Source organism: Chiloscyllium plagiosum, unplaced genomic scaffold (genome assembly GCF_037043375.1).
Source record: "Chiloscyllium plagiosum isolate Xiang-an unplaced genomic scaffold, Cpla_swu_hap1 HiC_scaffold_23, whole genome shotgun sequence".
NCBI lineage: Eukaryota > Metazoa > Chordata > Chondrichthyes > Orectolobiformes > Hemiscylliidae > Chiloscyllium > Chiloscyllium plagiosum.
In genome coordinates this window covers 26,190,941-26,205,508 of record NW_028270161.1, presented here as the reverse complement: position 1 = coordinate 26,205,508, position 14,568 = coordinate 26,190,941, and the positions used below count along the sequence as shown (strand labels likewise).

Here is a 14,568-nt window from a genome sequence, read left to right as displayed (position 1 = left end):
GAGGTGAATTACTTGCAGCAGAGTCATAGAGATGTACAGCATGGAAACAGACCCTTCAGTCCAACTCACCCATGCCGACCAGATATCCTAACCCAATCTAGTCCCACCTGCCAGCACCCGGGCCATATCAATCCAAACCCTTCCTATTCATACACCCATCCAAATGCCTTTTAAATTTTGCAACTGTACCAGACTCCACCACTTCCTCTGGCAGCTCATTCCATACACGTACCATTCTCTGTGAAAAAGTTACCCCTTAGGTCCCTTTTATATCTTTCCCCTCTCACCCTAAACCTATGCCTTCTAGTTATGGACTCCCCAACCCCAGGGAAAAGACTTTGTCTATTTATCCTATCCATACCCCTCATAATTTTGTAACCCTCTATAAAATCACCCCTCAACCTCCGATGCTCCAGGGAAAACAGCCCAGCATGTTCAGCCTCTCCCTGTAGCTCAAATCCTCCAACCCTGGCAACATCCTTGTAAATCTTTTCTTAACCCTTTCAAGTTTCACAACATCTTTCCGATAGGAAGGAGACCAGAACTGCATGCAATATTCTAACAGTGGCCTAACCAATGTCCTATACAGCGGCAACATGATGTCCCAACTCCTGTACTCAATACTCTGACCAATAAAAGAAAGCATACCAAATGCCTTCTTCACTGTTCTGTCTACCTGCAACTCCACTTTCAAGGAGCTATGAACTTGCACTCAAAAGTCTCTTTGTTCAGCAACACTCTAGGACATAACCATTAAGTAATAAGTCCATAGCCTCTGACCTGCTTGTGTAGCCACAGTATTTACACTGCAAGTCCAGTTTAATTTCTGGTCAATGAAAATCATCAAGATGCTGATAGTGAGATGTTCAATATTGCTAATGCTATTATAAATCCAGGGAGATAGTTCGATTTTCGCTTTTTGGAGATGGCCTTTGCCTGGCATTTATTTATGATACTTGCATTTTATCAGCTCAAAGTCAGATGATGTTCAGGTCTTGCTGCATAAGGACACAGACAGCTTCAGTATTTGAGAGGCAAATAGTACCGAGCAAACATCCCCACTTCTGACGTAATGATGGCGGGAAGGGAATTGATGAAGCAACTGAAGAGAATTAGGTGTTGAACACAACCCTAAGGATCTCCTAGTGATGTTACAGAATTATATGACTGGTCTCCACAACTTCCTTTGTATAACCTAGTTAGGAGGACAATTAGAGGAGAGTATTCCTGATTTCCCACTGACTTTAATTTTGCGAGAGGTCCTTCATACCATACTCAGTCAAAAGCCGCAGTAATGTAAAGAGCAGTCATTCACTTCACCAAAGGAATTCAGCTGTTTTTGTGCATGTTTGAACCAAGACTATAATTAAGTCAGGAGCTCAGTGAGACTGGTTGAAGGCCTGTAAGCAGGTTATTGATTAAAATACCAATATTGTAACTGTACTAAAGTAGCTTAAAGTCTTCAGTTCCACTGCCAGAATGTTGAAAGGGCAAATAGCCTTTGCAGGATCCAGTGCCAGCAGCCATTTTGCAATATCTCCTAGAGCAAATCAAACTAGCTAAAACTGGCATATATAATAGTAGGGAGGTCAGGAGGTGGTCAAGATGGATTGTTTAATCAATACATTTAATGGGTTATTTCAGAATACAGAGAATAGATACAATTTCAAATCAGTGAGAAAAACTTCAAGGAATGATGCTCATAGTTACCTAGAAAGGCTAAAGATAGTATATAATTTTTCTTTAATTTTGATAAGTATGCAAAGAAAGGTGGTTGAGGATTAGACAGACTGTGAAAACAAAAACAAGGCATGACTAGAAAAACTTGTAAGAAGGAATGTATTAAGGAATGTATTAAAGAATGGTCGAAAGCTAGGCAGAAACATAAAAACAGATAGCAAGAGATTCAAGAAGGAACAGTTGACAAGGTGTGCATTGGCCTTATTGGATGTGATTATGGAGAATGGATAAAGGAAAATGACAAAGTAGCAGATGAATTAATTGAATAGTTATTTTGCTCAGTCTTCACTGCAGAGTCTTCAAGGAACATTCCAACAACAGTTACAAATGAGCAAATGGAAGAAAGAAAATAACTCAGCAAATTACAATCACCAGAGATATCATAAAGAATGAATTGTTGGGGCTGGGGGCCTGACAAATGCTCAGATTCTGCTGGGCTTCACAGAAGGGTCTTAAGAGCAGTAGCAGATAACTGTTGCATTGGCTTTATTTTTTTTTCTAGAACTCCCTTGATCTGGAGAAGGTCCCATTAGAAAACAGCAAATATAACCCCTTAAAATACAAGGGGAAGAAGGGGGGGGGAAAAGAGAACAAGACAGCAAAAAATTACAGGCCAGTTAGGTTAATTTTTGCCATAGGGAAACTGTTAGCAGCTATTATGAAACTTATAGTAGGGAATTTTGGTAAGTTTAAGGTAATCAGGCAAAACCAACATGGTTTTGTGAAAGACAAATGTGTTTAACCAATTTAATGGAGTTGTTTAAGGAAGTAATAATTACTGTAGATAAAGGGGAACTGGTGGATCCAATGTGCTTAGATTTCCAGAAGGTACTTGATAAAGTGTCATATCAAAAGATATTATGTAAAATAAAAGCTCAAGGTGTAGCGGGTAGCAGATTGGCATAAATAGAAGATTGGCTAGCTAACAGGAAGCAGACAGCAGACAGACAGTTTTCGCAAGATGTAACAAATGATGTGCCACAGGGATCAGTGCTGGGAATTCAACTCTTCACAATTTATGTAGATTATTTGGATGAAGGGAAAGAAGGTACGGTTTCCAAATTTGCTGATGATGAAAAGACAGATCGGAAAACAAGTTGTGAAGAGGATATAAGGAGACTACAAAAGATACAGATAGGCAAAATGAATGGAGCAAAAATCTGGAAAATGGAATATAATATGGGAAAGTGTGAGAATGACTGGGAAAATTTTTAAAAATATGTTATCTAAATGGTGAGAGATTGCAAAGCTTTGAAGTGCAAAAAGACTTTGGGATCAAGTGTGTAAATCACAAAAGGCTAGTGTCAGACACTAAGTAATTAGAAAAGAAATTCAAATATTATAAAGGGAACTGAATACAAAGTATGGAGGTTATGCTTCAGATTTTCTGGGCACTGGTGACACTGCATCTGAAGTTAAATTCAGATTGAAAGAGTAAAGACAGAATCATATATTAGAGTTTTAGTGCTAGGCAAAAGTAAATATACAGGCCTGAGGAAGTAGGTGGTCCTAGTGGACTGGACAAAAGTATTAAAGGGCGGGATAGTTGAAGAACAGTGACAAATGCTTAGGGAGGTACTAAATACCTCTCAATTTGAGTATATTCCCAAAAGGAAAAGGAACTGTAAATATGTGAAATATTGTCCATAACTTAAGGAGGAAGTCAAGGATAACACTGAGTTATATAGAGTTATACAGCACAGAAATCCCTTTAGTCCAACTTGTTTGCACCAAACAGATGTCCTAAATTGATCTAGTACCATCTGCCAGCATTTGGCCCATATCCCTCCAAACCCTTCCTATTAATGTACCCATTCAGATGCGTTTTAAATGTAGTCATTGTCCCCACTTCCGCCACCACCTCTGGCAACTCATTCCATACATGCACCACCCACTGCATGGAAAAAGTTGCCCCTCAGGTCCCTTTTAAATCTTTTCCCTGTCACCTTAAACCTATGCCTCTAGTTTTAGGCTCCACTACCCTGGGAAAAAGACCTTGGCTATTCACCCTATCCATGCTCCTCATGATTTTATAAACCTCTCGAAGGTCACCCCCCTCAGCCTCTGACATAAAGGCGTATCATACTGCAAACATTAGTTACACTCTGGAGGATTGGGAGAACTTTAAATGCCAGCAAAGGGTTCCTAAAACAAAATCAAAAGAGCTAAGATGAACTATGAAAGGAAATCAGCAGACAACGTAAGCACTGATACCAAAAGCTTCTATAAGTATGTATAAAGGAAGAGAATACTGGAAGTAAATGTTGGCTCTTTAAAGGATGAAAATGGCAATATAATAATGGGAAACTCAGAAATGGCAGAGGCACTAAACCAATGTTTTGTATCTGTTTTCACACTGAAAGATAATAATTTCTTTCCCAAAACTGCAATTACTGCAGTGGATCTTGGTGATATTACAATAACTAGGTAGAAGGTATTAAGTAAACTGATGGAATTAAAGGCAGATATGTCCCTGGGACCTGATGGCCTACCCCCTAGGGTATTAAAGGATGTAGCAGCAGAGATAGTGGATGCATTAATTACGATATTCCCAAATTCCCTGGAGTCTGGAAAGGTACCAGTGGATTACCACATGCTAACATAAAACTGTTATTCAAATAAAAGAGGTAGGCAAAATGTAGGTTACTATAGGCCAGTTAGTTTGGAGTCAATCATAAAGAAAGAGATACTAAACACTTGGAAAAACAAAACTCAACAAAATAACATATATAATATATGCAAGAAGAGTCAACACACATACAATCATATTAACCTTTTCTTAAAAAATTCATTCACAGGATGAGGACATTGCTTGCTGTGCCAGCATTTACAACGCATCCCTAATTTTTCAGAGGGCAGTTTAAGAGTCAACTACATTGCTGAGAGTCTGGAGTCACATGTAGGCCAGACCAGATAAGGATAGCCGTTTCCTTCCCTAAAGGACATTAGTGAAATGGATGGGTTCTTCCCAACAACTGAAAACGATTTCATGGTCATTGCTCGCCTCTTAATTCTAAGATCTGCCATGTTGGGATTTGAACCTATGAGCCCAGCACATTACCTGGGTCTCTGGATTAACAGCCCAGTGATAATACAACTAGACCATTGCCTCTCCCTCTACAATACTTTGCTTCCAATTGTTATTCTGTGAACCATAGTAATTGGTAAAACAGATTCAAATATCTGAAATTTTGAAAACTAAAATCTGAACATTTGCAAGTATAACCAACACATGCTTGACAGTCATAAATCTGGATAACAATCTGGGTTGCAGGAAGACAATTTCTTTTTATTTCCGTAGGCTTGCTAATAGCCTTTGATTAAAGAATTTTTTTGTGTCAAACGCGTACCTAAATCTTGTCTCAATTGCTAAATTAGTGTACACTACAAAATTTAAGAGATAAAAGACAAGAAAAAAAAGCCTGAATTAAAAAGCACAGGGAGTCCCTTGTGATTAATTTCTGTATTAAATTGCTAATTTTTCTCATGGGATATGAAGAATTAATAGTCTGCTCTCTTATGGAAACATAGTCTTTACCCAATGTCATTAAATTATTCAGCAGTTTCAAACAAAGTTGGGCAGAGATGTGTCTTATGTTTTGTGAGCTAAAATACTTCATATACTACCTTAACATGCAACAGAAATGCACTACAATTATGAGGGGAAAAGGCTGACATTAACACGTTTATCACAGTTCTTTTGAGTCAAAATATAAACGAAAGCACATTAAAAGGACAATCATAGAAATACGTAATTCTTATTGCAAAGAACACCTGAATTTATGGGTAGGGAGGAGGTTGGAAGAGAGAAGTGGACATCGGGTAGGGTTTTATAAAAAAAACTGACATCTCAGCTCAGACAGTGCATTAAAGGTGTGAGGATAGAGCCTGTCTGTATTCCGATCTTGAGTCAGACTGGTTCTATTTCCAAAGGAAGATTGACTGCCTGTAGATTGCATGCTTTGTGAACAAAATAGAATGCATCTGCAAATGTAAATTCACCCCACAGACTTACTTGTGTGCGTGTGTGTGTGTGTGCGCGCGCGCACGTGTGGGACAGTGAATGAGTGTGTGAGTGGGAGAGAATGCACATGTGAGTGTGCATGTATAGGTGTGGTAGAGTGGGTGCGTGAGTGTCACGGAGTATAAGCCTGTGAGAGGGAGTGCACATGGGTGAGAGTGTGTGTGTGTGTCTGAGAGGGAACGTGTATATGACAGAGGGTCTGCGTGAGTGTGAGAGTATTTAAGGGTGCGTATGTATGTGAGTATAGCATAGTGTCATGGGGTCACCTGTTGTGTGACATGAACCCCAAGTCCCAGTTGAGATCATCCTCATGTGTACTTAACTTGAATATCAGCTTGTAGAATGTAAGTTTGCTCGCTGAGCTGGAAGGTTTGTTTTCAGACGTTTCATCATCATATTAGGTAACATCAGTGAGCCTCCGGTGAAGTGCTGGTGTTATGTCCCGCTTTCTGTGTGTGTATCTTAGTCTCTAAAGATGGATGATATCAATTCCAGTTCTTTTTCTCAATGGATGGTAGATGGGGTCCAAATTGATGTGTTTATTGATGGAGTTCCGGTTAGAATGCCCGGCCTCTAGGAATTCCTGTGCGAGACTCTGTTTAGCTGGGGTCCTAGGATGGATGTGTTGTTCCAGTTGAATGTGACTTGAAAGAAGTTCTGGGATTTACATATTAATGAACTGAAACCTGCAACCCCTTCTAAAAGATGAAAGACTAGGTTTGTTCAATATATCATATCAGTTGCATGACACTGTGATTTTGTGCTATAAATTCTGTGTCTTATGATCCTGTCCCACTAGCTACCTGACAAAGGAGCAGAGCTCTGGAAGCTAGTACATCCAAATAAACCTGTGTGAATCTGCCTCCGCCATCTTCTCAGGCAACTGATTCCAGATACTAATTAGACTTTTTTTGGAAAAATTAGTGGGATGGAAAGTTGACAAATTCTTGAGACCCAATGATCTACATCCCAGAGCAATGAAAGGGGCTACTATGGAGATCAAAGTTGCAATGGAGATCATCTTTCAAAATTCAATAGATTCTGGAACAATGTATAAAGACTAGAAGAATGCAAATGTAACCCAACTACTTAAGAAAAGAGAATGGGGAAATACAGTCCTGCTAGCCTGAGATCAACAGTGGGGATATAGTAGAATCTATTATAAAGGATATCATAGTTAACTGGACATCTAGAGAATAATGATCTAATTAGGCAAAGTAAATTTGGATTAATAAAGATTTTTTTTTAAAATCATTCAAGGGATGTAAGTGTTGCAAACCTAAGCCAGCATGTTTTGTCTATCCCTAACAGCCCAGAAAGCAATTAAGAGTCAACTACATTTGCCGTGGGTCTGGAGTCCCATGTAGCCCAAAGGAAAGATATAGCTTTCATGGAGAGCATGCTGGTGGCATATTGAGACGACTGGTTCTGTATTCTCTCGAGTTTAGAAGTATGAATGTTGAACTAACCGAAACTTACAAAATTCTTAAATTGTATCTTTCTTCAGGTAAGGCACCGAAACTGAACAAGTGCAGTCTCACCAGAGTTTTGTACAACTGAAATTGAACTCAAATTCTTTTGTAATAAAGGCAAACTGGACTAACTGTTTATTTCACCAGCTTTCAGTGACTTTGCAATGGCATGACAGATGGTGGAAATTGAATTCAATGAAAACCTGAAATGAGTTTAATAATGACTATGAAACCATTGTTGATACAGGTAGGTGCAGAAAGGATGCTCCCCATTGCTGGAAACCAAGAGGTACAGTTTTAGACAATGAAGTAAGACATTTAAAACAGAGAGAAAGAGAAATCCACTCACTCAGAACCTAATTAATCTTTGCAATTCTGTACCTCAGGGGGCGATGGAAACTCACTCATTAAGTATGCTCAAGGAAGAAATTGAGAAATTTCTAGATATCAATAAATTTCTAGTCATCATGACCTCAAGGAATAAGCGGTTTAATATGGGAAAATGATGACGGTGTTGACAATCAAACTTGATGTAGAATGGCTGAACAGGTTAAAGGGCTGAATGACCCCAGCTCGTATGTTCTGAGACTTGGTATAACCAACCACATACTTCAGTGATAAGAATTTACCCAATGACCTAATTTTTTAAAAGTACAATTTGGGAATGTAGAGGAAATAGTGATATGTAAGAACAATAATGGCGTGTACAGCCTGTAAGGAAAATGTTTGAGAAATCGGATGATTGGAAGTCTTTCATTGAAAGGGGGAGAAAAAGTTCATTTTAACTGTGATAATAGAAAGAACTACCTCATATGAAATTTCTGAATATCAGTAATGTTTATTTCCAAGAATATTCAAACACCTACTGAATGTCCCAGCACAGCCATACTGTAGAAAAATGTCCCCATCCGAGTTTCCTAATTACATGGTATCGTGCATTAAACAGGTCCCCTATTTTCACCGCATGGTAACCACCTGAAAGACAAGCAAGGAAAAGAATAATTCTTTAGTGGCAATGTAATTACTTTTCTTAAAAGACCTAGGAAAGAAATAGCATTATTCCAAAATTTTAACTGTGGTAGAGAATTTGACATACAAATCTATTGCTTTAAACAACAGGATAGTTTAACAAAACAAATAGGTACACTCATTTGCTATGCTTTTCATTAAAAACACAAAGCATATATAAATGGGAAGTGAGTGATAAAATGGAGCTCAGGCAGTAGATTGGCCAACATCATATTTAATCTTGGTACAGCAGACCTGAGGGGATTACATAATTTACTCATTCTGCTTTTTTTTTTAAAATATTCACATCATATGCCAGACAACAGTAGTTTTAAAGTAAATCTTACCAAGCATGCTACCAGAAATTGACGATTTTACTTTAAAAATCAAATGATTCGCACATAGAAGAGGAGTTTACATGAATAGTTGCCTCAACAAACTCCTTGACAATTTTTTTTTTTAATGAAAGCACAAAATGGAACGGAATCCACGCTTGGATTTTTCTTAAAAATTCTTCTAACGTAAACATCCAATATCTCTTATTTTTGATTTCCAAAGATAAATTGCCTCATACAGCATACCAATTACGCCAAGAAAAGTACAGAGTAAAAGTTTCTTATACGTGACTTGTTAACATTACTACCACAGAAGTGGATATGCCACCACCCCACACTTTGGAAACTAACATCTTCAACTAGACAAGGTTGCCAAAACATGGCAAAAGTATTATCTCTCCAGAACTAGTGAGACAAGATATGTAAAATTTAAAGTAATAATAATTAACTGCAATGAAGATAAATAACAATAAAGGCAAAGTACACCGAACTGGTTTCTTCATTTCATTTGCTATGTTTTCCATTAGCGCATCTAAGCAATAGGGAATATATAGGCAAGAACAATTTATTACAGCTTTATATTTTAAATTAAATTAATTCCACCAGAAGGCAAGTTTTCCAGAAATTCTGAGATTTGTCAAGGTGTTATCTTCACATGGATGCAGTAGATCAAAGTAGCTCAAGACTTAATATATGACAAATTGCTGCTTCTTGACAGAACAAAAGTAATCTAAAATGTAAGGCAAAAGCCATAAAGTAAGTTTTTGCTTAAAAATCTGGTCCACAAAGTGTTTGGGACCACAACTACGCTTTAGTTTCGCAAACTGAGCTACTCTCACCACTGCACTAAGGTGGAACACATTCAACATTCAGTTTTAATTCTGAACTTTTACATAGATGCAGTATTTATGTTAACTTTCTCAGATAAATGTTAGAGGCTTTTTTTTAGGATTTTAAAGCACAACTTTGATGTCAAATGTCACAGGTGGATTTTCTTGACCATTGTAATTGAAAGTTCATTAACAGTGACCAAAATAAAGGTAAAAAGGACTGAATTTAGGTTCCACAAAGAAAATAGGGGATATACATTTGGGATTAGTTTGCATCTTCAACATTTCAAAATCAAATCTGGAAGATCATTTACAGAAGATTTAATGAAGGTTATACTAATTCAGGGTTTACCAAATTGGGGGTGTTAACACACAGTGCAGTCACCAATTGAGATTTTCAGGGTTTTGTGCTCCACAGCAGCTATTTTCAAAATCAACATGTTCATCAATCTTACCACACAACTCTGGAGCAGGTGGGATTTGAACCCAGACTTCCTGGCTCAGACGTAGGGAGACTATCACTGTGCCACAAAAGCCCTTCAGGAATAGCTGCCATGGAGTTCTAAACCAACGTTAACAGCTGTGAGGCCACTTTAAATGCTGAAAGTTTTTAAAATGGTGAATTGACCAATGAGACATAGATACAGCTTCACAAAAACCAGTGGAAAGTTAGGTCCTTAAAGACTGACGATTGAACACTTTGCCTCTCTGTGCATATTCTTCCCACCCAGGCCAACAAATATCCAGATAGGGAATTGGCTAATGGACAGGAAACAGCAAGTGGAGATAAGGGGTTCTTTTCCAGGTTGGCTACCTATAACTAGTGGGATTCCATAGGGATCATGCTGGGACCACAACTGTTGAGAATAGATATTAATGAATTGGAGGAAGGAAGCAAGTGTACTCTAGACAAATTTGCAGAAGACACAGCTGGTGGGTGGATTTGATTTGGTGGTGGAGGCCCAGGATTGGGGGGAGGCGGGGGGAGGAGGAGTTGAAATGGTCAGCCACAGGATGGTTGGGTTGTTAGTGAGGAGTTTAATTTGGTTGCTACATGCATTACGGTTTAAGTAATCATTTCCGTATTTGATTGTGAGATTTCCTAATAAGTAGCTGAATTAAAAGGTCGTAATGTGTAATGAGGTAGGATTAATAAGTGATTTTGTAGGTTAGAATCTACTGGGGTAATGATTGCAACAAAGTTGAATTTCAAATTCAGTTTAAGTGAAAGCAACTCAGGTCTTAAACTAGTATCCTAAACAAGGCCAAAAACAGAAATGTGAAGAGTTACCTCACGGGCATTGGGAAAATAGACTAAGGGGAAAGTCAGTGGATTTTCTGTGGCAGACATCTAAGCAGATATTTCATAATGCTCAGCAAAACTTTATTTGTTAGAAAGGACTCTGAGAAGATTAAACCACCTGTGCCTGATGAAAGGTGTTCAAGGAGCGTATCCAATCAAAAACTAAGGCAAATAAAGCAACAAAAACGAGTCATAGGAACCAAGCAGTGCATGACTAAAAAGCTAACAAAGTTGGAGAAAATTAATTATGAAAGTAAATTTGTCAAGAAACATAAAAATCAATGGCAGACTTCTATGGGTATAAACAAAAATATAGCTAAAGTAAGTGTGGGACCTTTGGATGTTGCAAGTTAATTGATAATGTAGAACAGGTAAATAACAGATAATTCAAACCAATACTTTGCATCAGTCTTCAAGATACAAATATCCCAAAGATAATAGAAAAGCAAGATGCTAACAGAAGGAAAGTTCTCATAACAGCCTCTATCACAAGACACAAATATTTGACAAGGACTAAAGGCAGACAAGTCACCAGGCCCCAATAAACTTCACCCAAGGTTTTGAAAAGAAGTGGCTGAAGAGTTAGTGGAGGCATTGAGCAAAACATTCCTGAACTCAGTGGGTGCTTGAAGGGTTCCAGCAGATTGGAAAACTATTATTGTGATGCTCCTGTTCATAAAGGGAAGGAGATAGAAAACAAGAAACTATAGGCCAATTAGCTTAAAATAGATGATTGGGAAAAGGCTTGAGTCGATTATTAAGGAAAAAAAAGCAAGATATTTAGAAAACTTAACACGGAGTCAATTTGGTTTTGTGAAAGGGAAATCATGTTTGTCAAATCTGCTAGAGCTCTTTAAGTATATAACAATCAAAGTTTCTAAAAGGGAATCAGCAGATATTATGTAATAGTACCTTCAGAAGGCATCTGACAAATGTAGAAAATACTAAGAGTAGGCCATTCAGTGCTTGGACATAGCTCCATCATTCAATATGATCATGGCTGATCTTTCAACTCAGTACCCCGTTCCCATTTTCTCCCCTTTGGATCCTTTTAGCCCTAAGAACTATACCCAACTCATTCTTGAAAATATTTAATGTTTTGGCAGAGAGTTCCACACGCTCACCATTCTCTGGGTGAAGACGTTTTTCCTCATCTCAGTCCTAAACGGCATATTCTGTATCCTTAGACTGTGATCTCTGGTTCTGGATTCCCTGGTCAGCAGGACCATCCTTCAAGTGTTTACCTCATTTAGTCCTGTGAGAATTTTATAGATTTCTATGAGATCCACCTTCAATATTCTAAATTCCACTGATTTGATCCAGTCTCTCTTTATACAACAGGCGTATCATTCCAGGAATCAGTCTGGTGTAAGGACAGCTAGGTCTCCTCATAACTCCCCAACCCCTCTCCAATCTATCGCTATTCAGACAAGAATGTATCTTGCTGTTGGTGTTACCAAAATGAATAATCCTCATATTTATCCATGTTATACTTCATGTGATATGGATTTGTCCACACACTCAACTTGTCCAAATCTGCATCCTCTCTACAGCTCACTTTCCCATCAAGCTTTATGCCATCTGCAAAAATATTACATTTTGTTTCCCCATCCAAATAATTAATATATATTGTGAATATATATTGGAGTTCAAGCACTAATAGTACCCCACTAATCACTGCCTGCCACTCAGTAAAAAAAATCTGCTTGTCCTACTCTTTGCTTCTTGTCTGCCAACCAATTCTTTATCCATTTCAGTAGACTACCACCAATCCCAATGGGGGCAATGTGCCACATAAAAGACAATTACACAAGGTAGTAGTCACGGTATAGGGCATAATGTATTAGCATGGATTGAAGATTGGCTAACACACTGAAGACAGAGCTGGTATTAATGGGTCTTATTCATGTTGGAAAGACAACTAATAAAATACCACAAGGATCAAATGTTGGAAGTGGCAGTATGTAATGTATCCAAATTTGCTGGTGATACAAAAATAGGTGGGAGGGCATTTTGTAATTAGTACATAAGGAATCTGCAAGTGGATATAGATAGGTTGAATGAGTGGGCAAAGCCTTGGCAGATGGAGTTTGAAGAGGGCAAATCATCAATGAAGGGAAATGTTAGTTTATGACCTTTGGTAGGAAAAATCAAGAGCGAGACATATAACTGGACAGACACTCAAAGAAAAGTGCAGCACAATGGTATATGGATTTCTTGCATATGAAACAAAGGTTAACATGCAGGTGCAGAAAATAATTAAGGAGGCAAGTGGGATTTTGGCCTTTATTACTAGGGGTTTGGAGTTTAAAAAACAGGGAAACCATATACAATAGTGCAGGGTGTTGGTGAGGCAGCTGGAATATGGTGTGAAGTTTTGGTCCCCATATTTAATAAAAGGATATACTGGCATTGGAGGTAGTTCAAAAGAGATTCATCAAGCTGATGAAGGCATTGACTATCTGGAATGATTAGATTACTTACAGTGTGGAAACAGGTCCTTTGGCCCAACAAGTCCACACCAACCCTCTGAAGAGGAACCCACCCAGACCCATTCCCCTACACCTAACGCTACCGGCAATTTAGCATGGCCAATTCACCTAACCTGCACATCTTTGCATTGTGGGAGGTAACCAGAGCACCCGGAGGAAACCCACGCAGACATGGGGAGAATGGCTCAAAAGTTGGTTTATTCTTTGGAGTTTAGAGGAATGAGGAGCGATTTTATTGAAAGACAAGATTCTGAGAGGGCTTGACAGGGTAAATGTTGCAACAGTGTATCCACTAAAGGAAGAGATCTCAAACTAAGGTATATTGTTACAGAATAAGGGGACACTTATTTAAAACTGAGATGTGGAGTAAAGTCTTCTCCCAGATGGTAGTGAATGTCTGGAATTGTCTATCCAAGAGTGTTGTGGAGGCTAAATCACTGAAAATATTTAAAGAGAAGGTTGGTAGATTTTTGAAATATTAAGAAGTTAACAGCTATGCTGAGCTGACAAGGCTTAGGACTGATCAGTCATGATCTTACTGAATGGTGGAGCAAGCTTGAGGGGCAGAACAGAGAACACCAGCTACTGCTTCCTTATATTCTCATTCAATATTTTCAAGATCATACCCAAGGTGCTGAAGAAAGAATTGTATTTTGAAGTTAGGAATGGATATTTTGATTTTAAATTACTTGAGATCAGAGAGATAAAACAGGGGTAGAAAATAGGTCTGCATTGTTATCAGCTCACAAGTGAGAAAAATAAATATTTGCAAAAATTCTTCTACATGTTGTTTCCTGACAGGACATGTAAGTAATTATTTACACAACAAATGTCCTTTCAGCAGTTTTTCACTTTTGAAAAATATAGATGGAGATTTAGAACAAAGAGGAAGAGAAAGCATTCTTTATAGAGTTGTAATGTTATAGAATTCAACTCCACTGAAGCAGGCACTGTACTAACATTCAAAATTCCAAAGGAAGTGGTGTAGGCTGGTACAATTTCAACATTTAAAAAATATCTGGATGGGTATATGAATAGGAAGGGTTTAGAGGTTAATGGACCAAATGCTGGCAAATTGGACTCAATTAATTTAGGATATCTGATCAACATGGACAAGTTTCCGTGGTGTACAGCTCTACAACTCCATAACTTTATAATGAGCAGAAAAATGATAGGAACTCAGTGCTTAAGTGGGCGGTAACCAGATTGATTGGGCTTAGTGGCCGTTATCATTTTGTAATTTCTACATACAAGCTGGCAGGGCACTATTTCAGCTGATCCAACACACTTAAAAAGATTAATTCTTCGCTTAACGTTTGATAAAAATCAAATTCACAAAATGTTGGTACTTATATAGGGGTGCC

General features: G+C 38.2%; 1 protein-coding gene across 6 annotated transcripts in view; it reads right to left on the bottom strand.

The window, feature by feature from the left end:
- The window catches only part of srpk2 (SRSF protein kinase 2), a 217,367-nt gene that overhangs the window by 96,816 nt on the left and 105,983 nt on the right, over window positions 1-14,568 (bottom strand). For all 6 annotated transcript variants that reach the window (XM_043713864.2, XM_087999496.1, XM_087999498.1 and 3 more), the window contains one exon: window positions 8,103-8,211. In XM_043713864.2, the coding sequence (XP_043569799.2) occupies window positions 8,103-8,211 (109 nt within the window). The remainder of the gene's footprint in view (window positions 1-8,102; window positions 8,212-14,568) is intronic.